The sequence below is a fragment of the Microtus ochrogaster genome, chromosome 1 (assembly GCF_000317375.1).
Source record: "Microtus ochrogaster isolate Prairie Vole_2 chromosome 1, MicOch1.0, whole genome shotgun sequence".
Taxonomy (NCBI): Eukaryota; Metazoa; Chordata; class Mammalia; order Rodentia; family Cricetidae; genus Microtus; species Microtus ochrogaster.
Window position 1 is genome coordinate 47569514 of NC_022009.1, and position 22711 is coordinate 47592224.

General features: G+C 44.4%; 2 protein-coding genes across 3 annotated transcripts in view; one reads left to right on the top strand and one right to left on the bottom strand.

The window, feature by feature from the left end:
* The first annotated feature begins 2056 nt into the window (after positions 1–2056).
* The window catches only part of Tdrd9 (tudor domain containing 9), a 118164-nt gene continuing 97509 nt past the window's right edge, over positions 2057–22711 (top strand). The window contains exons 1-2 of one of the 2 annotated variants that reach the window (XM_026779071.1): positions 2057–2283; positions 16889–17003. In XM_026779071.1, the coding sequence (XP_026634872.1) occupies positions 2057–2283; positions 16889–17003 (342 nt within the window). The remainder of the gene's footprint in view (positions 2284–16888; positions 17004–22711) is intronic. The other variant, XM_005343602.2, reaches the window with a different exon arrangement.
* Rd3l (retinal degeneration 3 like) lies at positions 7755–8697 on the bottom strand. Its single transcript, XM_005343601.1, has 2 exons — positions 8399–8697; positions 7755–8049 (listed from the first exon to the last, which is right to left on the bottom strand). Exons 1-2 carry the CDS (start codon positions 8695–8697, stop codon positions 7755–7757), a joined length of 594 nt encoding a protein of 197 aa, XP_005343658.1.

The window sequence follows — 22711 nt, forward strand, 5'->3', positions numbered from 1 at the left end:
TATGAGAATATGATTCTCAGAACATGAGCAGCTTACAAGTTGCTTGTATCTCCAGCTAATCTAATGCTCTCTTCTGGTCACTCACACATAGCATATATGAGAATATGATTCTCAGAACATGAACAGCTTACAAGTTGCTTGTATCTCCAGCTAATCTAATGCTCTCTTCTGCCACTCACACATAGCATATATGCACCCATATATGTAAATAAAAGTAAAATAAAATTTAAAAATGTGTCACTCTTACAGATGAGCTTTTGGGAAAATAGTGATTTTCATAAATAATATGGCTTGATATTTAATGAGTTTTTAATTGCTATTTTAAATTAATCAATAATGTTTTACTTTGATTTCTGTTCCTGCAATAAAACATTCTAACTCAAGCAATTTGGGGAGGAAAGGGTTTATTTCAGATTACACTTAAAAGTCACGGTCTATCCTTGAGGGAAGACAAAGGCGGGGACTTTAAGCAAAGCAGAGGCAGGAACCATGGAGAAAGGCAGCTTACTGGCTTACTGTTCAGTTCCACCTGCCTAGGAATGGTGTTATCTACAGCGGCCTGGGCCCTCACACATCACTCATCAATGAAGACAATCCCATCTGAGTAGTCCTCAAGTAAAACTCCTCAGTAGGCTGTGCCGAACTGAAGATCATTTGGACAAGGGCGTATAACCTTCCTTGGTTGTAATCCTCCATAGACAGACATAAACCATAAACAAAAGCTCTTTAGGGTCTCAAGTCACTATGAGGAGTGCAAAGAGAGTCTTGGGACCTGAATCAGGTTTAAGATGTAGTTCAAAAAGAATATATTATTTTATTATTATTATTATTTTTTTGAGATAAACTCTTACGCTGTTGCTCTGGCGGCAAACGCCCAGCAATTCTGTCTACGTCTCTGAAGTGCTAGGATTAAGGATTACCGTTATGAGCTAACAGGAAGAGCATCCATCATAGCTCTTTGAAGACAAAGCTTCAAACCAGACAACAGGCTTTAATGTAATTTCAAGTCCAAAACACTGTATCACATCTTTAAACGTTTGAACATGTTTACGGGTGATTCCAGCAGAGTCATTCAAAACGCCTAATGCTGCCTGCGTTCTGAGGTGAACAAACTTAAACTGTTCACTTCTGTTTTATGGAGAGTGCTGTTAATAGAGCCTTCGTGGCTAAATGCTGACACCTGTTTGCATCCCTATTCTGCAGACCCTCAAGCTGTTCTGCGAATAAACCAAATCTGCCCCAAAGGCCAAGGCCGTGAGTTACTCAGTCTTCACGTGAGATCTGATGATCTGGAGCCTACAAGCCCTTTAAGAATTGCCTGATAGCCGGGCAGTGGTGGCGCATGCCTTTAGTCCCAGCACTCGGGAGGCAGAGGCAGGCAGATCTCTGTGAGTTCGAGACCAGCCTGGTCTACAGAGCTAGTTCCAGGACAGGCTCCAAAACCACAGAGAAACCCTGTCTCGAAAAACCAAAAAAAAAAAAAAAAATTGCCTGATAACAAGTGGTCCTCGTTAGCTTTGATCTTCATGAGAAACTATCCCACCTAGTTAGGGCCAATGAGACCCTTGTTCAACTACCGGTCTGGTGCCCCTGGAGCAGTGGAGCAGAAAACTATAATTTCTTATAATCTCTGAGGTTTGTGGCCCGGCTCAGGCTGAGGTCTGTCCTTCCTGGGAGGGCTCTAGGCCGAGTTAGCGGCAGGAGTGCTGTAAATATTATCAGCCTCCGCTGGAACTGTGCAGCGCAGTCGTCAGAACCACTTAAAGGCAGTCTCAGTTAATCACTTGCCTGCCCAGGTCACCTGACTCCAACTATCCCAGCAGGCCTTGTGGGGAGGCAGTGGCTGCGCACAGATCCCACGTGCGGTAGTGGCGTGGGCCTGCACGTGCAGGGACGCCCCACCCTCTTGCGTGGCACAGTCTGATTGGATGGCCTCAGAGGGGGGAGGGGCGGCCTTCTAGAACGGTCGGTCGTTGTGGCACTGGGTAGGGAGCTTCACTTGAGGCTTTTGCGATCTTTGGAGCTGGGCAGTTGAGGCAGCTCCTGGGTGCCGAGGATGTTGCGCAAGCTCACAGTCGACCAAATCAACGACTGGTTCACCATAGGCAAGACTGTGACCAATGTGGAGCTGCTGGGCTTGCCGCCCGCCTTCCCTGCCGAGGCAGCCCAGAAGGAGGTCCAGCGCCCAGCTGCAGCCCCCAGCGAGGCCCCTGCCATCCAGGCCCAGGATCCAGGTCCAGCTGTGGCCACAGCCCCGGCCCGGCCATCTTCCACCTTTGGGAGGTAGGGAGCCTGCGAGGGGTTAGGTTGGGCCCTCAAGCCGGTGACTGTAGCCCCAGCCCTCAGCACACAGGTGCCTTCCCAGGTTTTCCAGCAAGAAGCTGAACCTCCCAAGAATTTGGTGACTTGTTTGTTTTAATTTCCTGCCTATTGTTTTGAAATAGGGTCTTGTGTAGGCTATCCTGGCTTCAACTTATTATGCCTCCATGGATAACCTTGAATTTCTCAATTCTCTGCCCTCCACCTCCCCAAGTCTTGAGATTACAGGTATATTCCTCCAGCCCCAAGTTCATAGACTGCTTTAAAAATTTTCATTGCAAGGATTCATTGTGGGTGAGATTGTGTGTGTGTATACTTGTGCCAGGATACCTTGTTAGAGTAGGTCCACCTGTGTTGGCTCCTGGGGATTGAACTCTGGTCACTGGGATTGCTGGCAGGTGCCCTTTCCCAGCTGAGGCATCTCACTGCCCCAGATGCTATCTACCTTCCTTCCTGAAGGGTTATTTTATATTTATTTGTTTGGCTTGGTTTTTTGAGACAGGGTTTCTCTGTAGCTTTGGAGCCTGTCCTGGAACTCGCTCTGTAGACCAGGCTGGCCTCGAACTCACAGAGATCCTCCTGCCTCTGCCTCCTGGGATTAAAGGCGTGAAGTCATTGTGAGCCCCCTGACCTGCCTGGGTGCTGGGAATGAAACTCAGGTCTTGTGCAAAACCATTCTATACTTTTAATTCCCAGTTCCTCTCTCTAGAGTCCCCAGACACTGGTTTTGAAGTTGATTGCCTGCTTCCAGAAACCTTGTGTGGAGTTACCAAAATGTCCGCTTCCCTTCTGCGCTTCCCACTGTTGCTTGCTAATGCACACACACTGGTGTGGTGAAGGATAATTTCCAGACTCCTCAAGTGATGCTTGAGGTTTTTGTGGTGTTGCAAACACGGTGTGGCTTTGGATTCGTGATGTTGCACATTTGTTGCCATCCCGGGATCGTTAGCAGTAAAAATCAACGTGGTCCACCTGGTTTTACTGCTCCTTAACCTTTGACAACTAAGGATAATTTTTTTTTGTTTCCATGTTTTTCTTCTGCAGAGTTCTGTGTGGTTGAAATCACACAATCTCAGCCCTCTGAGACTGGCTGCTTTCACTTAGTAATTGCATTTGAGGTTCAACATACTTATGTACAGACACACATCTTGGTTGTTTCCCAGTTCTGGAAGTTAACAAATGAAGCTGTTTGTGCAGGTTTCTATAGAGACGAAAGTTTTCAGTACATTTGTACATTTCAGTAGGTAACTAGCAAAGAGTTTGATGCTAACTCCTTGTTCAATTTCACTTTATTGTTTTAAATTTAGTGTCATTGTAGATGTAAGGAGTATGAGTGCAGGTGCCGGTAGAGGCCAGAAGAGGGTGTCAGATCCCTGGACTCGGGAGTGGCAGGCAGTTCTAAGCTACTTAATGTGGGTGCTGGGAACTGAACTCTAGTTCTTTGGAAGAGCAGCAAGTGCTTTTAACCACCGGGCCATCTCTTCAGTCCCTGTTCGGTTTCTTTAACCTTTCACCTCTCATCACTCTCCTTGGGTTAAGTGTCTGCCTCGAGTGACGGGTAGGTGTGGTGGGAGCCAGGCAGAAGGACACCTGTTTAGGAGAGACTGGAGGTGGCGAGTAGAAACCAGCATGGTAGTACCCTAGCTTGGTACCTCTGTTACTCCCACCCCAAACCCAGCGCTCTTGGCAGTTGTTGAGAGCCGTTTGTTAATGAAAAACGATTTTAAGACAGTGTTTTACTATTTTGCCCAATTTCATCTTGAAACTGAGCATAAGTGGTCCTCCTGCGTTAGTCTCCAAGGCATTGGGATTACAGGTATGCACCACCAACTCTGTCTCTTTAATTTTCAAAAATTTATTATTCTGTGTTTCTGGGCTATATTGATGTGTGTGCTTGCTTCGGAATAATACAGGGAAGATACAGGGTGTGTATAAGCGTATAAACAAGTTAGGGTCTGTGTGTGGAGGACGGAGGGAGCTTTCAGCAGCGCTTCTTGCCTGTTCCCTTGTTGGGTCGGGGTTTCTCTTGACTGTGTTTCCTCCTGTCTGCCGCCCACCTCACCACAGGAGTGCTGGGTTCTAAGGACGGAACTCAAGTCGTCAGGCTTGTGTGGCAGTGTCCTTACTTGCTCTCAGTCTTGCTGGCAGTGTTTCAGCTTTTAAAAGTGATTCTTGTTAGCACTGCTTCCGTCTTTTGTAGAGTCAAATACAACCTTTAGATCTTGGTTGAGTTTGTTTTTTGGAGGAACCCCGGGGATGTAGAGTGGCTAATTTGTTTGATTTTTCAGACTTTATTTCCTTGAATTACTGTGGTGATGATTTTGTGTCAGAGCTCCATTTAAGGCTCTGCAACTGCCTTAGGCTTCCCTGGAGGAATATAATGATTTCATTCATTTATTTTGATACTGGAACTAGAATTTATTGACCTTGTCAGAAACTAAAAGTATAGATTCATTTGTCATTTTAATTTTTAAGGAGCAATTTTTAAACTCTTCAAGTCCTTATGGACTGAGACGTGTTAATCAAAGGTGAGTCTGCAGAGCAGTGAACCGACAGAAGGTGAGTGTGCCATTAAAAAACTAGATTGGCATACATTCCGATACTTTGTTAGCGCTCCAGACCACTTTAATTGCCTGCCTGATGAATTACTGGTGACGCTTTTCTGAATAGTGCTAGTGGCATTTCTCTGCGGTGCCTTCCTGGACTCTGAACACATGTACATCCGGTGTGTAGCATCCTAGCGTGTAGTAAGCACTCAGACTGACTGCAGCTACGTTAATCCTTACACCAACTCTGACATTATTGGATTGAGTAAGGAGTTTTTTTTTTTTTTAATTTTTTTTGCAGGGGGAGGGGAAGGATCAAGGGAAGGCATGGAGAGATTGGGGTGGGATCAGAGGGGGTGGAAGGATCAAGGGAGGCCATGGAGTGGGGCCATCTGAACAGAAGGGGCTCACTCAGCACCCTGCTTATGCATCTCTTTGCATGTTTTTGGAGTTGTGTTGCTTCCCACAGAACACCTTACTGATTGTGGAAATTATCACAGAATTCCCGCTAGTTACTGCAGCCGCTGATATACAGTAGACACTTGGGTATTTGAATGCAATGTCTAGATCCCAGTTGTCAAGTTGGGTACTCTATGCCTGCTCTTTATTCTGGACATGGCCACTCCAAGCTATGTTTGAGGAGGAAGGTTTATATTGTAGAGATGAGGAAAGTATAGCCAGAGGCATCTGAAAGAGCCCTGGAAGAGGCAGGAAGAGAAAGTAGTAGACTACACATGGCCAGCAGATTGGACTAGATCATGAGAGAAGAGAGGGGGGAGAGAGAGCCAAGAGAAGCAAGTGGCTGAAATGGCAGGGTTACCTAGAGAGAAGCTGGGGCAGGGGAAGCCCAGGATCTGGAGAGGTTTAGGGTAGGGGTGGAGTGAGAAGAGCCACTGGCACTCAGTGAGCCTGGAGGCTGGCCTGCACTTTGATGTGCTAACAGGCACAGTAGATAGCTATTTGTCCCTCTGACAGTGATGAGTGCTGACTCCCTTGATAGGAGGGAATGGGTGCCAGAATGGGGAGTAGAGTTTCCTTTGTAACTCACGGCTTTCTGACTCGCTCCTGCCTGGACTGACTCAAAAGATGTACCTTGTCTGATACATGAAATATGGCTGATTTCCCTGAAGGATGGTTTTGAGGGTATTTATTTACAGCAACTGCACTATATGTATTTCCAGAGTAAGAGAGTGGCTCACTGTTCACACATGACCAGCCTGGAAGAAAGCATATCTCTTGCTGTGTTAGTGTAAGCACCTCCCATCTTTGAGCTGGCTTTTCATGGTTCTCTGCTACAGCACCAAGAAGAGTGTCTGGCATGAGGCCAGTGCTCAGCTACTATTTACAGAAGGAGCAGCTCGCACAACACTTGCACCTAAGGCTGAGTATACCAGCCACTTTCTGTGGGAATATTGCTATTGGAGAAATTTGAATTTGAATTCTTTTGTTTTGTTTTTGAGACAGGGTTTCTTTGCTTTGGAGCCTGTCCTGGAACTCAATCGGTAGTAGACAGGCTGGCCTCAAACTCACAGAGATCCACCTGCCTCTGCCTCAATTTGAATTCTTAATTGTGGCCTTCAGAGCATCATTCCATCCTTTAGGAAACAAACCTGCTGAGACTTGGGTTTTGAGCATGCGGACTTGATGCTTCCTTTAAGCATCCAAGAGGAGGTGTCCACAGGTGGCTGTTATTTGTGTCTGGACTGCAGAAAGCAGCATGGGGCTGGGGTGGGACAGGCTGAGTGTGATTCCAGCTCTGCTAGTTGCCTTGAACTTGGCACTGAACTTGTCTGAGCTATTCCTTTGTCGAGTGAGAATAACATCTCAGATGTACAAGGTTTGGATTAAATGAGAAATTGTGCACACTACCCAGAATGTAGTATTTAAGCATTGCTAAACAGATTGATCTGGCTAATAATGACAACGTACTAGTCTGTTGTGTGAATACTGTACAGCTGGTTTTCTGAAGATGAACTCATTTTATCTATTCCCTAGCTAAAAATTTTAGCTATCGTGCCCATATAATTTTCAATAAAATGTACCTGAAGCACCCCAGGCATCCTAAATACTTAATACACATATGCATACACACATGTGTGCACAGATTCAACCTTAATTCCATCACCAGATTTAAGTAAATAGCTTGAAGTATAAACACCTGGCTCTGTTAACCATGATTAGAAATCAGATAGCAGTCCCCATGAGCTGCTATGAGGTTCTGCTGGGTCTGAGTCAGAACTCAGAAAGGGAGTGATATTTTCTTTCTCCTTCCTTTTGGATGCTAGCTAGAATCGAAGTCTACCTTTCTTGGTTCTCTGGGCCTCTTTGTCCCCCTTTGTCATGCGGCATCTTGCCTGCATCATGGCTGACCTCTATGCCTAGCTCAAATGGCGTGATTTTGCTGTCTCCTACCCATGATTATAGTGAACTCTTCTCAGAAACAGGGAAACTGTATTTTAAATTGAATATTGCTTCCACATTCATGGTCCCTTCCTCTTGTTCCCATGGAGGGTGACATCATGTAATGGATCTGACTTCATTTCAGTATTGCAGTGAAAGAAGTTCATATTAATCATTTATTCTACACATGGGCTCTCAGAATAAAAGTCAAGGTTAAGTTTCACAAAAAAATAGTCAAACTTCATATTAAATTTGCTTAGTTCTGTGACATTTGAGGTGTAAGAAAATACTTAAAACATTTAGGCAACATTTTAGATAAAAGCATACTAATCAATGAAAATATTGAATATTTAGAGTGGTTAAAAACAATGCTAAAACAGGTTGGTGACAGGAATTTTAACTTCTGACCTTGTAACAGAGAAACATGGGCTCACATCACTGTCTTGGCTGGTGCTCTGAGCTGCGATGGTAAGGTGCCCTAGGTGTTCTTTAACTCGATGGGTAGTAGTGTGGCCGGTTCCACACTCTGTGTGAACATGACAGAAGCCTGCTGTTGGCATGTCTGTCTACATAACTTGAAATCGTGGGTATTTCGTCTTTGTGGGGCCTCTGGGAGCTTTCGCCCGAGAGCACAGGGGCCGGGGAACAGCTGGTGGCGGAGTCCCGTGGGCCAGCGTGCTGACCCCCTCTGTCAGGACTGCTGAGGAAGTCTCTCAGAACTTGCTTGAAGATGTAGACGATTTCCCAGGGAAGTACATCGTTTTCTGCCAGAAGTTCTCGGAATCTAAGGGGGATACAGGGATGAATGTTTAGAAATTTCTCTTGTACTCCATCCACCTCCCAAATGCAGCTTACGTAATGTAGTTGTGTGCTAGGTACTTACCTTTTGAATAATCAGAAAAACTCTGTAATTAAAGCTTCCAGTGAAGAAATTTTGATTGTAATTAAAATAAATTTATACCAGTAAGCTATGAGGTCTATAGGGTTTTACAGACAAGTATCTAGTGCGTGTGATTAAAGCACTGACAGAATGGGGCAGTTTCTAGTCTGAAGGTGGAACAGCTCACACACACACACACACACACACACACACACACACACACACACACACACACACGAATGCAGCACATTACCTGCTGAGAATAGTTCCGGTTTGACAAGGGTGCACTTGGGAACAAAGAACTTCAAGCTGTCTTTGTTCGGTAGCTGGGATGGTTGCCTGAGGATTCTGGTAGTTTCGCAGCCAGTTGTAATCCACACCTGTTTTTTTCACTTTCTGTTCATTTTCGATCTCTTGTATTAATCTCTCACGCTCTTTTAGATGCCATTTTAATTCCCGAAGCAGGGTCTTTGTCACCGTATCTGAGCCAGCGCAGTGTGTTTGCTTGTAGGAATTATTTCCCGGCCACTTCATCCAGCTGAAAAGTGGCATTTTTAGGCTGTGGAGATGTTAAATGCATAACATTTTTATGATTTTTTAAAAATTTAATATTGCCAGAAAAATTCATGAATCTTTTACTGGTTAGACATGCAGGTCAAAATAAGATTAGAACATGGATTAAAGTCTTTCAATTTCTAACTAGGTCAGTGCTAAACCCAAGCTTTGAAAATACTTAGATATAACTAAGCAGAAATTAAATAAAACCAAAGATAATAATACAAGCTACAATTTTTGAAAATAACTCTTGGTATTAGAAGTTCTTAGGAGGCTTTAAAACAGCAGTCTTACAAATGTAGACTTTGACTTGCTCTCTGTACAGAAAGCATAAAGCTTACCTGCCGAGTGATCTGTTGTGGGAATTGCTGCCACAGACTTTGCTGGAGCCAGAGATGAAGCTGTGTTTCACTCAGGCGGGTCTCATTCTCTTGGAGGAGTCCTCCGGTGAAGAACGTGTCTCCTCATTTACCCACTGGAGCTGTGTTTGAAACAAACAACTTTTCTGTGTTAGGAATGAAGTTCTGCTGTTTTCATTTCGAGAGAATGCTCACTAACAGACTTGTCTCTAAGCTAAGAGAAATATATATACACCTTTCATCTTCACAAATTATATAACTGTCTACCTTTGGAGCGTAGCTTATTTTGTTTACAAAAGATGCCGGCATCTATGGATGCTGGTCCCAGATGCATGCTGCATGTCTCTGGAAAGGGAGTGAAGAGCAGGCGTGAGGCACTACAGATGCTCTCCCAGCTGAGGTGAAGATTGTCGCATGGGTGCTGCTTTGCTGTGCGTAGCCGTGGGTCACAGCTCCATGCTGTATTTTTATGCCTGTAGAGCTCTAAAAATAACCACACTGCTTTTATTCTTCAGCTTAACTTTCAGGCCATTTGGAAGCCAGGTCACTGTCCCTTCTAATGAAAGCATGAAAAATAGATCAGACTTGACTATATATGCACGACAATGCTCTGTGAAAGCTTATGGTGACTGGGTAAAGTGGGCAAAGCATGCGGACATCAGTGTGTGGGGCGCTAGCAAATGCTACATCATGTATTGCTTGTAAAATAGCAAATTCTGTGTATTGAAGTTGAAATGCTAGAGGACACCAAATCACATGGGTAGATAAATGTAGGATATATTTGATAATCCCTGTGTTCACGGTGGTGAGGCATGGACATCTACAAACCGGTAGAAGTATACATGGTGTGTGGCTTATTGGGGAGAGTGCTTCCCTGGCATGTGTGACCTGAGGCCCGTCTCTAGCACCATATATAGTCAGGGGGTAGTATTATATGGAGGAAGGAGTATCAGAAGTTGAAGGTCACACATGGCTGTACATAGAGGTCAAGTTTCAGAGCTTTGATAACCACTGCTTATGCGAACACTGGTGTGCTTTGGGCTTTGTTGTGCATTTTTTCGGTTTAGGTGCTTGCCCTGTGAAACAGTGGCTAGAGTATAAAAGGTCCTTGCTTCTTCGCTTTCTGTTAAGTGATGACATTGCAGCTTTTCTTCTTATAATTTTTATTTCTTATGTTGCTTTTCTTCCCAGTGAACCAAGAATAATAGGATTGTTCAAATCAGACTTGTGTGACATGTGATCAAGAGTGACATGTGTGGTCATGCTACAGTTCCTATTATGTCTGGAAAAGGCCAGATGTCAGGGTTCATTGTCCTCAATGAGAAGCTTTCACATCACATTGCCTATGACAGCAGGAGAGGGGAAGGAGGGAAGTGTGTGGTGACAGAATGTCCTTCCAAATTAAAAGCCAGAACTGTACCGAATCATGCAACTTTGAAACTTCATTATTCTTTAAAAATTTCCTTCCTCTGGAAGGGAGGGGAGTGAAGAAAGATGTATAGCCCAGTAAAATCAAAATTAAAAAATTTCCTTCCTCTGAAGTGCTAATAAAAATATAACATATTTTGACGAAGGAAAACAAGCCTGATTTCTCCTCCATCCCTGCTCCTGCCCAGCTTCCCCGCTGACCACTCCAGTGCTGACCACACCTGTCCATCACTGCAGTCTCCTTTCCTGCCCATCATTTTTGTGTGTGTTTGTTGGTTTTGAGACAGTCTCACAATGTAGTCCTGGCTGCCCTGGAACTCACTATGTAGATTAGGCTGATGTCAAATTTGTAGAGATCTACCTGCCTCTGCCTCCTGAGTGCTAGGATTAAAGACATGGATCATCACACTGCCCCCAGATTTAGATATATCGACTTCTCAAAGCTTTCTCTGTTATTTGTAGCTGCTATCCAATTCTGTTTTAGTTCAACTCACTTTTTTTCTTCAACATTTTTCCTTGGTTTTACTCTTCTTTGAACTTATTCTAATTTTTCCTTTTATTTTAAGCAGTTTTTTAAATGCTTTCTTATGAAATTCAGTTCCCTGTATTTGCTGGGGTTCAGTTGTGTAACAGATATTGATGTCTCTTATGGTCTGGAGGGTTAGGACCTAGTTCACTGCATGGGTCTAGTTCCTGCTTTCGTCAGGTGGCCCTTCTAAGGGAGAGACACATGTGTGGGTAAGGTAGTATGGGTTGTCTGTGTTGTTTAATGTTTTTGTAGTAATCCCCTCAGTTAAATGAGGGGGCCAAGTGTCACGCCCCACCTCGTCCAGCAAGGATGACACGCGACACACCGGAGCTCTTCTCACTGCAGTTTATTCCAGGACTTTATTCACAGCAATCTATCTCCTTCTCCTTCTCTTTCTCTCTCTCCTCTCTTCTCTTCCTCTCTCTCCCCTCTCTCCCTGGGCAAACCTCTCCCAGCCCTTAAGTAGGCATGGGCTGCCAACCCCGAACTGCCAGGTGGGCACTGCCCATAGGTTGACTGACGCATATGCAGGCAGCTGATAATCATTGCGTGATCATAGCATAGGTCAGGCCTTAGCCATCTCAGGAGTTGATTATACATATCCATCAGGTGTGGCTCTATGCTGCTCGCTACAGCCAAGGAAGGACTTTCTGCTTGGGATAGTTTTAAAAATTATTTATTTTTTTTAAGATTTATTTGCATTGGTGTCTATCCTGCCTATGTGAGGGTGTCAGATACCTTGGAACTAGAATTCCAGACACTTGTGAGCTGCCATGTGGGTGCTGGGAATTGAACCCGGGTCCTCTGGAAGAGCAGCTAGTGCTCTCAACCACTGGGCCCTCTCTCCATCTGGGGATAATTGTTTTGAACAGGGATTTATTTATTGATTCCTGAACCAGGGTCTCTTTGAAGCTGACCTCAGATTCACTGTACCGCTGCCCCAGCCTCTTAAACAGATCACTGGCATAAGCCGCAACACTTGCTCTTTGAACAGAGACTAAAATAACCTTGGAGGAGTTCTTGAGAGCCGTCTTTCTTCTCTGCCTGGCTTACTGGGCATCTGTCCAGACGTTACTCATGTCTGATCTTCACAGAGCTCTAATTACCTCCTCAGGTCACACCAAGTACTCATTCCTTTGAGCTTACTTGTTCAGAACATATTTTCAAGTGTTTAGTTTGTGCTACTTATAATGTACTAAGTTTAATTTTCCTCCTTTCTGATGAAATTGTTAAGACTGAAGCAGAGACCAAAGACCATTCTCTGTAATTTCTGTCCTACTCCCATGCAGTTAGAGAATGTATTTGTAGGCAAGATAAGGGCAATTACCTTTTAAAAATTATTTTTTCTGTTTATCAGGGTAAAACAGATTAGCATGAGTTTATCAACTAATGTTGTAAGTTCATAAATGGTTCACTTATGCATGAGAACATTATTAAGCTATTATATATGGAAGACATACAACAGTTGAGTCATTTTCTGTTTGATTGTCTTGTTTGCTTGTTTTTTTATTTTTATTTTATGTGGATGGACATTTGCCTGCTTTTATGTCTGTGCAGATATGTGCAGTGCCTGCAAAGGCCAGAAGAGGGCATTAGATCTTCTGGAACCAGAGTTACAAATGGTTGTTAGCCACCACGTGGGTGCTGGGAATCAAACCCTCATCCTCTGGAAGAACAGCCAGTGCTGTTAACTGCTGAGCCACCTCTCCAGTCCCAGTTATCTTGGTTTTTCTAGGCTATATCTGATTAAATAGTTCAGAGGTTTTTTTTTTTGTTGTTTTTTTTTTTTTTCGAGACAGGGTTTCTCTGTGGTTTTGGAGCCTGTCCTGGAACTAGCTCTTGTAGACCAGGCTGGTCTCAAACTCACAGAGATCCGCCTGCCTCTGCCTCCCAAGTGCTGGGATTAAAGGCGTGCGCCACCACCGCCCGGCCTAGTTCAGAGTCTTCAATGACTCGAAATGGTGCCGTGTTGTTCCCAGTATGCACATCTGTACAACTCTTAAATTGCATGACAAAGTGCACAAAAAGAGAAGTCTAGAAAGAGAATCAGGGACCTCGAAAGGCTAAGGGACAGGGTGTCTTTGTCACATTACTCTTGAGGCCACTGGGTGTGGGTAACAGCATTAGGTTGCAATTACAAATTTTTTCCTTGTGGGAAAGTTAATATTTTGTTTTAATTCTTTTGCTGTGAAGTTAAAAATCGGGGTTAATGATTCATTTTATTAAAGTTAAAAATCGCAGTTTTATGAACATGTTTAAATATTAAAAATACTTGACAAATTATGAGCAGGGGTAAACTGTTGCTTTGATAAATGCCTCTATAAAAGTCCTCTACTGACCTGAGCAAAGTAAGGACCCCATTTTCCCACTTGTATTCTATGGTATTAAAAGTCCTACCCAGAGCAATTAGGGAAGAAAAAAATCAGAAAAGTTGTCAGTACCAAGATGGAGTCACTGTTAAATTCAACAGAACAGAGTCAGGCCGTTGTGCAGGGAGGATGAAGCGCCTCAACAGGGTACCTATTGAGAAGCATTGCAAGCACTGCCAGAGGGCATCACATGCACAAACCTGCAACAGCTCTCTCTAGGTCTTTCCAGACCTCAGTTCAGATTCTGCGAATCCAAGTGAGCGAGACACCTGCCTGGACGGTCTCCGTCGGTTCACTCAGTAGTTACAGTCAGGCTTGATGGGCAGTTCGTGCCAAGCTCCTTGGGGGAGTCCACCACCCCACAGATGCCAAGCTCTCCCAGCCATAGTGTCGCTTGTGCGTCAGGGTGTGAATGATGAAAAGAGAAAGTGGTTGATTGGCGGCTCCCTGGCTGCTCTTAAGGCAGAGCTGGTTCCCATGCCTAGCCCTAGCACTGGGATGAGATGTGGTTGGAGATGGTAGAAGAAATAAAAGGAAAATCTTGGCTTGGGTGTGCCTTGTATCTTGGCATTCTCACCAGCCTCCTTGCTGCTGTGTGTCTCAAGAGTCCTCAGAGCCTTACCTGTGTGCTCTGGCTGCATGCTGCTCAGTGTGTCCACAGTGCTCACTCTGCTGCTTACTGTGCTGCTCGTGCCCATGGCTCAGCTGCTCTGGCCCTGTGCTGCGCGTGCCCGTGGCTCAGCTGCTCTGGCCCTGTGCTGCTCATGCCCATGGCTCAGCTGCTCGTGCCCGTGGCTCAGCTGCTCTGGCCCTGTGCTGCTCGTGCCCGTGGCTCAGCTGCTCCAGCCTTGGGGATGCTGATCTGGTACGTGGTCTCCAGGCTCCTGCTAGGCTTACTACTCCCTTTCCTTTGTCACTGTTCAAATGGTGTCTGGTGTTAAACATCTTTCTTTTTCTGACCAAAACCCATCTTTTTCAGGTCAGCAGTTTCTTCCTGTCTCACCTCAACCCCAACTCCTCCCGCCCAAAGCTCCAGGTACATTCTGGGACCTCAGAACCATTTTTGGACTGCCTTCCCCCTAAATGTCTAACATGGATTCTACCTTCTTCAGACCTTTCCCCAAATGTCACCAATGACCTTGGCTAACAATGTAACTGTCATTGCCCCATATTTGACATTGTTTTCCCCATGCTCTTATCTAATGCACCTTATTCCACTCATTAAAAAAATTTTACATGTGTGCATTTGAGTGTCTGCATGGTATGTACACTATGCTTGGTGCTGTGGGGCTAGATCTGAAACTGGAGTTAATCAGTTGTGAACCATCATAGGGGGGCTGGGAACTGAACCCAGGTTCTCTCAGGTAAGTAGCAAGTGCTCTTAATCACCCTCTCCCCCGTTTCACTCATTTAATTCTCTTTCCCTCCTGTGAGGACAGTCTGGAGTGGGGACTGCTCCCTCCTGGATGTCCAGAAGATGCCGCATGTGGAACTGGACCTCTGTTATTTGTGAGTGAGCATCAGGAACGGAAGAATGTGGATAGCTTTGTATCAAGCAGAAGTAGGCCAGCACAGCTCACAGCTCACTAGAGTGTGCTAGTGTTTTCCAGAGAAGTGAGCAGGGGGAGGATGACTAGGAAGCTGTCTTCCCGTGGGCCAGGGAGTCCCACAACATGCCACGTCACATTAGGGAACCAGGTGTAATGTAATTCACAGTGCGAAGGCTTGAGAACCTAGGGTGGTGGAGCTGATGGAGTGAATACCAAATATAGAGCCAAGTGCCTCAAATACCTGAGGTCAGGGAAAATGACGTTCCAGGTCAGCAAGGGAGAGAGACCCTTTGTCTCCCTAGTCACTCTTGTTGTGTAGGCTTTCAGTGGGACGGTGCCTTTCTGCCCACACTTGGAAGTGTGGGACGTCTTTACGCTGTCTGTTCGCTCCAATACTGTCTTCTGAAAACAGCTGGAGATATGTTCTCCCTTTTCGTCTTCTTACATTATGATGGCTTGGAAAATTTTTATTGTGGCATAAGTATATACAACTCAAAATTTGCCATTTTAGCCAAACAGTTAATTGGCACAAGTTACATTTACAGTATTTTGTCACCATGGACTCTGTCGCTCAAGCCTTTTAAAAAAATCATCTTTAATAGAAATTCTTAATCATTAAGCAATGACTCATTGAAGATGTTTTTTCCAGAATGGTCCTGGTCACAGAGCCACCTGGAGCCCCAGCTGTGCACAAACTCCCAGTCTCTTCCTGGGCTCCCCAGAACATGCTCGCCAGTTCCTCTGCCAAAATCTCCATTCCTCGCCATTTCTCCATACCCTACTCTGATTTTTCTTTTTTGAGACAGGCCTCCACTATGCAGCCCTGGTTGGCCTGTGTAGAGTAGGCTGACCTTGAATTTACCCAGCTAGAGATATTTTATGGGTATTAAGTATGAATTTTATGAAAAGTTACCCTTTTATCCTGGAATTCTTCTTTTACTTTTGGATTTAAAAAGTACTTTTATTGTGTTTTTAATTATACACGTGTGTGGGTGTGTGCACATGAGTGCCCGTGCCTGAGAAGGACGGGGGCTTCAGTTACACCGGAGTTGGTGTCACAGGCGGTTGTGAGCTGCCCAGTGTGGATGCTGGCAGCTGAACCCGGTCTATCACCTGTGAGAACTGTATGTTAACTGCCGAACCACCTCTTCAGCCCTGGGATTGTGTTCATTAGAATGGAGCTCACTGTGTGGCCCAAGCTGGCTTGAACTTGTAGCAGCCTCCTGCCTTAGCCTTCTGAATGCTGAGATTACAGAATTCCCTGGAATTCTTTGCTCTGTGTCCCTCAGCATGGCATATGCTTTGTTTACTGGAATGGTGTTTTCACAAGGGCAAGGACTTAGCTTGGCTTGCTGTGCTTTCTCCACTGTCTAAGACAGTGTAGCAGTGCTCCATAAATGTTTATCCATTCATGCTTGCACATGTGACTTTGTTAACATGTGCAGAGTTGCACGGTTCTGGGGAAGATGGTGAGACTATAGGACAAACGTGCTTTCGGTCTTGGTATGTCTACAGATTGTCATCATGGACAGTCGGATCACACATCTCCTCCTCAGTATTCTCAGATGATTTGTATTTTTGTCAGCTTAGTTGATGAAAAAAATCTATTCATATTACTTTTTAATTTTAATTTGTATGTATATCTGTGCACCACTTGTCATGCCTTGTGTCTATGGAGGCCATAAGAGGCCGTCAGAGCCCATGGAACTGGAGTTACAGATCCTTGAGAGCCACCATGTGGAGTTGGGAACTGAACCCAGCTCCTCTGGGAGAAGAGCCAGGTCTCTTAACTGCACCACATTTATGATTTTCATGCCTTTATTTGATAACTGAATTTGAGCATTTAAAATTGTTTTTTGACTGTTTGCACTTTCCCATGATTTACATAAAACAGCTATTCAAGAACTCCCTCTGGCATAGAAGATTGGTGATTTTTTTAACTGTCCTTTTCAGGTCTCTCAGTCAGAGGAGCTCAGAAATGGAATATATTAACAAATACAGACAACTTGAAGCACAAGAACTTGATATGTATGGCAAGGATCAACCACCCAGTGGTCCAGGTAAGCAAGTGCCCTTAAATATCTTATGTATGATGTGTGGATAATTCATGCATTAAAACATCATCTTCCGCCGGGCAGTGGTGGCGCATGCCTTTAATCCCAGCACTCGGGAGGCAGAGGCAGGCAGATCTCTGTGAGTTCGAGACCAGCCTGGTCTACAGAGCTAGTTCCAGGACAGGCTCCAAAGCCACAGAGAAACCCTGTCTCGAAAAACAAAACAAAAAAAAACAAACAAAAAAAACAAAAAACATCATCTTCCCAGAAATTTAAGGAATACAGTATTTTGGTCAAAGTAATAAAAAACTTAATATGACTTCTTAATTTACATTTTGGCAGGATGAGTGTATTGTATATTACAAAGTATTATTATTTTTTGATTAAATATAGAATCTAAATAACCCATTCTTTGGAAGGTTAAACAATGGTCCTTTACCTATTTAATTACGAATAAAATTAAGGGGTCTGGAGAGATGGCTCAGAGGTTAAGAGCATTGCCTGCTCTTCCAAAGGTCCTGAGTTCAATTCCCAGCAACCACATGGTGGCTCACAACCATCTGTAATGGAGTCTGGTGCCCTCTTCTGGCCTGCAGGCGTACACACAGACAGAATATTGTATACATAATAAATAAATAAATATAAAAAAAGAAAAAATCACTTAAAAAAGAATAAAATTAAAATATTTCTTTAGTGGCAGTGCTCACCTTCAATCTCAGCACTTGTGAGGCTGAGGCAGATCTCTCTTGATTTTGAGGGCAGCCTGGTCTGCAGATGGAGTTCCAGGTCAGCCAGGGCTGCACAGTGAGATTCCCATGTCTAAAGTGAACCGACATAGCTGAAGGGGAGCTAGGAGATGATGCAGCTGGCACAGTGCCTGCTGCACAAGCCTGAAGACCTGAGCTGGGAAGCTTGGATGGTGTGTGCTCTTGAGATCCCACAGCTGGGAGTGCAGGGGTGGGCAGGTCCCTGCAGCCCCATCCCAGAGAATAGATGAGCTCCAGCCTCTCGGAGAGGCTCTGTCTCAAAAACAAAGGTGGGGAGTGATTGATGGAGGCACCTGTTCTTGATCTCTGGCCTTCACATGCATGTGAACACTTGAACATGAGCACTCATGATCATACGTGAACACACCCACAAGAACAGGTGGATGTAAATATAGCACACACACACATGCGAAGACTGGCATTTTTAATAGTAAACATTAAAACAGAATTTTAAAGAGTAGGAATATATGAAATAAAAAGCAAAAGATTTTTTTTCCTTTTTTTTTGAGATGGGGTCAGCTATGTTGCCCTGGCTGGCCTGAAACTCCCTGTGCAGGTTGGACTGGCCTTGGAGTCACAGGTCCACTCACTCCGGAGTGAGTGTGGACTGAAGATGTGCTGGCGCACACCTGCTGGCGATGTTCTTAACTTCCCTTGGCAGGTGCGCTGCTGAGAGGATGGGCTCAGTGGCTCCAGCTGTTTTAATTGTTAGCGCTCTGCCCTATTGTGACAGACTCCTCTGGGAGCTTTGCCTTGGACCCACCTAGCCAAGAAGCTCTGTTTGCTGCTCCTGTGCTGATGGCCTGTGCTCTCACGAAGGGTGTGACTGAGTTATGGAAACACTTCACACTTCACTTTAGCCTTTGACATAGTTAGCACGTACAGTTCACACCCAATCTTAGCATTTATATGAGCTTCTTAATAATACAGATTGGTATGTTCTATTGCTTTTTCTTTCACTTAGTTTTGTGTTTTAACCTTTTTGGTCACTGTGACATTCGTGCATACATATGTGTGTGTGTGTGTTTCTATTTACCTCAAGGCAGAAACAGCCTTTGGTGCTTTGCTTTTTTCTCTGAGCTCTTGCTTCAGTGGCATCGTCTGCCTGTGTTCTGCTCTCAAGAGCCTGTGAGATGTTAGTGTTGCAGTTGCCATTGGGTTGGGTGCTGTTCTAGTTGCATTTCTGTTGCTGTGACAAAACCTTTACAAAAAAAATTACAGGATTGGGAAGGGTTTCGGTCCTTTATTGAGAGTGTAATGGCGGGTTGACTTTTCCAGGAAGAACTTGCTCCATGCACTCAGACTGAAAAGGAGATAACCTGCTGAACACCCAACTGTAACCTCTAGCTCTTGCTCAGTGAGTTGATGGTACAACTAAGAATCCTGTGCAGCTTCCGTAGATTTCTATCCGCCACCTTGCGGTTTTGCATGGCTTTCATTTCCAGGTGTTCTGGAGGTCCCCACAGCACGGTGCATTGAGCAGCTAAGCAAGCAAGACAGAAACAAACTGCAGGCGTGGTTCTCTCAGGCAATTAAGGGACTTCACAAGCACAGGGAACTTTGACACAGACCAGAGCTGCCCCTCTGAGTAGCTCACAGTTAAGGTGATAAGGGGAAGGGGCTTAAAAACAGACATTCCGATGAACAAATTCCAGAAAATACATCTTCAGCAAACCTGCATTCTAATTAGGTTAGAGTCCAACTCCACTTCACAGAACTCGTACAGTTCTAGAAGTCTGGTTAGTATGCTACCTGTTTTAAAGTTCCATTTGAGACAGTGCCTTTCAGCTAAATTCTCTCTGTGTAACTTAGTTTTCTAAGCAAGCTTATTGGTAATCTTATCTATATACTTATCTACAATAATACCTATAATACTAGTGTTAAAGTTGATTATTTTTCTTTTATTCAAGGGGAAACAAGGCAGGAACTCAGGAACTAGTTATATCAATCACATCCACTGTTGAGAGCAGTGAACAGGAACGCACCAGCTGCCTGCTCAGCTAGCTGTCGTCACAGTCCCGGGCTGCCCACATCAATGTGTGGGTCTTCCCACCTCAGTCAACAATCCAGACAACCCCCCACAGAGGTGCCTGTAGTCAACCTGATCTAGATAGTTGAGACCCCCTCCTCAGGTGATTCTAGGTTGTGATAGGTTGACATTTAGAACTTCCTGTCACAAATATGATTATTTCTGTGTTCACCAGAGGAGTTGTGATGTCCTGGAAACCTCACAAGTCAGGTCTGTTAGCATGCTGTCTTGCTCAAGAGGAGAGGATGGTGAGGCTTACTGCCTTCATGGAGTTCTCACAAAGCTGTAGGTTGGCTGTGCCCTTCCTGCCTTGGGAGAGCAGATGCTTCTTAGTGGCTTCCCACTAAGTCACCTGGTACTTGGCTCCTGAACAAGGTGTAAAGAAGCAGAAACTGAGTGGGGTGAAGAATCCATGATGTGTGTGGGGACTCCTAAAGTGACTGTTCGCCTCCTGCTATTTGATGTGGGCCTTCTTGCTGTGTGGTGGTTGCATCTGAGGTTGAGTTGCAAAGTCAAGGTGGAGTGCCTGCAGGGTGTGGCTGGTGGGTGTCTTCTGAGTAGCATGGGATGGCAAGCTCCTAGCACAGTGACTACTGTGTGGCCTTGGTGTGGAGGATAAGGCATGCACCTGAGGCTGAGGAACCCTATTTAGAGGAACTTGGCTTTCTTAAGGGAGAAATTACAAAGGGAACTAGACATTCAGGAAGTATCTTTCATGATGGCCTCTGATTTGGCAGGTAAATTGGATAAAATAGGAAGGAGTCAACCCCAGGGATTCATCTAATGGAATGGCCATACTTATGGCTTCTGGGATGAAGGTGAAGGGAAATGGGAGTCTGCATTAGTGTTTAAAAATAGTTCGGGGTAGTATTTCAAGAATGAAGGCAAGGGAGCAGCATGGATCTGAGGAGAACATCTGGGTAGAGCTCCCCTGGCCTAGGTGAGACCCTGTGGATGCTTAAGTACGGATGCCTATGTGATAACACAGCTATACCTAGTTCAGTGTCTGCTTACAGTGAAATCATGAAGTCTCACTGGCACTTCTGTTTCTAGTTCAGGACCACAGATTTTAATACAAATACCGTGTTATATCCAGTTATAACTTAATACTTTCATAAAATACCATTGAGTTTGATGTGGTATTAATCTTATTTCACTTGTAAGTATTCAAAAACTTGTTCTTATGTAGAAATTCAAGGATACAGATAGAGTTCCATATATTACATTAGAATAATTCTTCATATTTAAAAGTAAATTCCTAAAGATGGAAACTGAATAGTAGGTGGGGTCTTTTCTGACAGGGTGGCCTGGCTTCAGGTTGTGGACTTTCATGGTCTTTGCTTTCACACGGCCATGTTCAGTTGTCCTAGATGGTGTCTTTGGGTAGTTGACAAAAGCCACAGTGATCTCTTGTTATTAATGTGCAAGTATTTAAAACATATTTAATTTTATTTTACAGTGTGAGCCACCCCATGTGGATACTGGGGATTGAATTGGGGTCCTCTGCAGGAGCAGTGGACACTCTCAACCACTGAGCTGCCTTTCTAGCTTGTAGTGTGAGGATATTTTTCATGGTTGTTTCATACACTATAAGCTTTTCTTCTGAGCCTGTAAGAGAGTTACTTTTGTGGAGTGCTGAGGAGGAGATGCCTGAGAAGGAAAACGGGCCTCCTTTTCCTATCTGAGCTTAGTTTGAATATAAAACATTACTCCATCCTGGAGAAAGCAATGTATTATTACTTATTTTGAAGATTTAATTTTCTAGTTAAGGTATAAGTCCAATAATTAAGCTTTTTTTGTATGGATAGTATCTAGTTTTTTTTTTTTTTTTTTTTTTTTTTTTGGTGGAGGGTTATTTTAAGAGAACATCTTGCCTTATAACTGGCTAGCCTGAACTCACTATATAGATCAGGCTGCCTCAAACTCCTAGAGACCCACCTGTCTCTGTCTCACAGTGTACCACCGCACCTGGCTGGATAGTCTGGACTCTCCATGTCAGCTAGTTGTCACTGATGTTTGCTGTGGAAGTCTGTTCGTTAGACCTTGTGAACCTCTGGATTTCTGTTAGATTTTAGGTTTGTTTGATGATATGATTAGGCAGATAAATGAAAGGAACAGCAGTTTTAATGGTTTTTGTATTTCCCACTTTATATAAAAATATTTAAAATATTTTAATAACTTAGAATAAAGAAAAACGGAAAAATGAGAACAGCCTACTTTGAGGTTGAAGTATTTCCCGTCTACTTCCAGACTTCAGTTTGTCACATGTAATTTGTTGGTTTTCCTTAAATTATCATTGATGTCTTTCTTTTTACTTTGTTTATACAAAGCCAACAGCCACACGGCTGTGAACATTTCTACTCCTTGGTTTCCTGTCCACCTTGGGGGATGTCAGTGAAGGAAGGCTTGATCTGTGTTGGGTCTGCTTCAGCCATGACCTAAAAATGTCAGGTGATATCTTGTGCTACATGGAGAAGGGTTGTAGTTAGTGTGGCAAGGACTTTTGTTTGTTTGTTTGCTTACAAATGTCCTGTCTTTAAGTAGCAACCTTCAAACAGATGCAGTCAAGTGAGCCATGTTGATAGCACCAGGGCAGCAGGGCTCCTTTTGTAGCACCATGAACAGGCTCAAGGGTTTTTAGCAAAAATATAAAATACAAACTTGTGGCCTTTTTATCGTCCTAAGAGTCGTCCTTGCTCTCTGTCCTTGACTGGTTGTTCTCAGCCTCATTCTCACCATTCCTGGTGCTTGGCTGTTCCTCTGTCCCTGCTGTGTCTCTCCTCACAGCTGTGGTGGCGTCTCCCTCTCCTGACCACAGGAAAGCGAGAACAACTGTCTTAAGCTTCCGGACACTTGGGTGTCCCCCAGAGCGGGGTCAGGGCACATGGGTGTCCCCCAGAGCGAGGTCAGGGCATGCGGGTGTCCC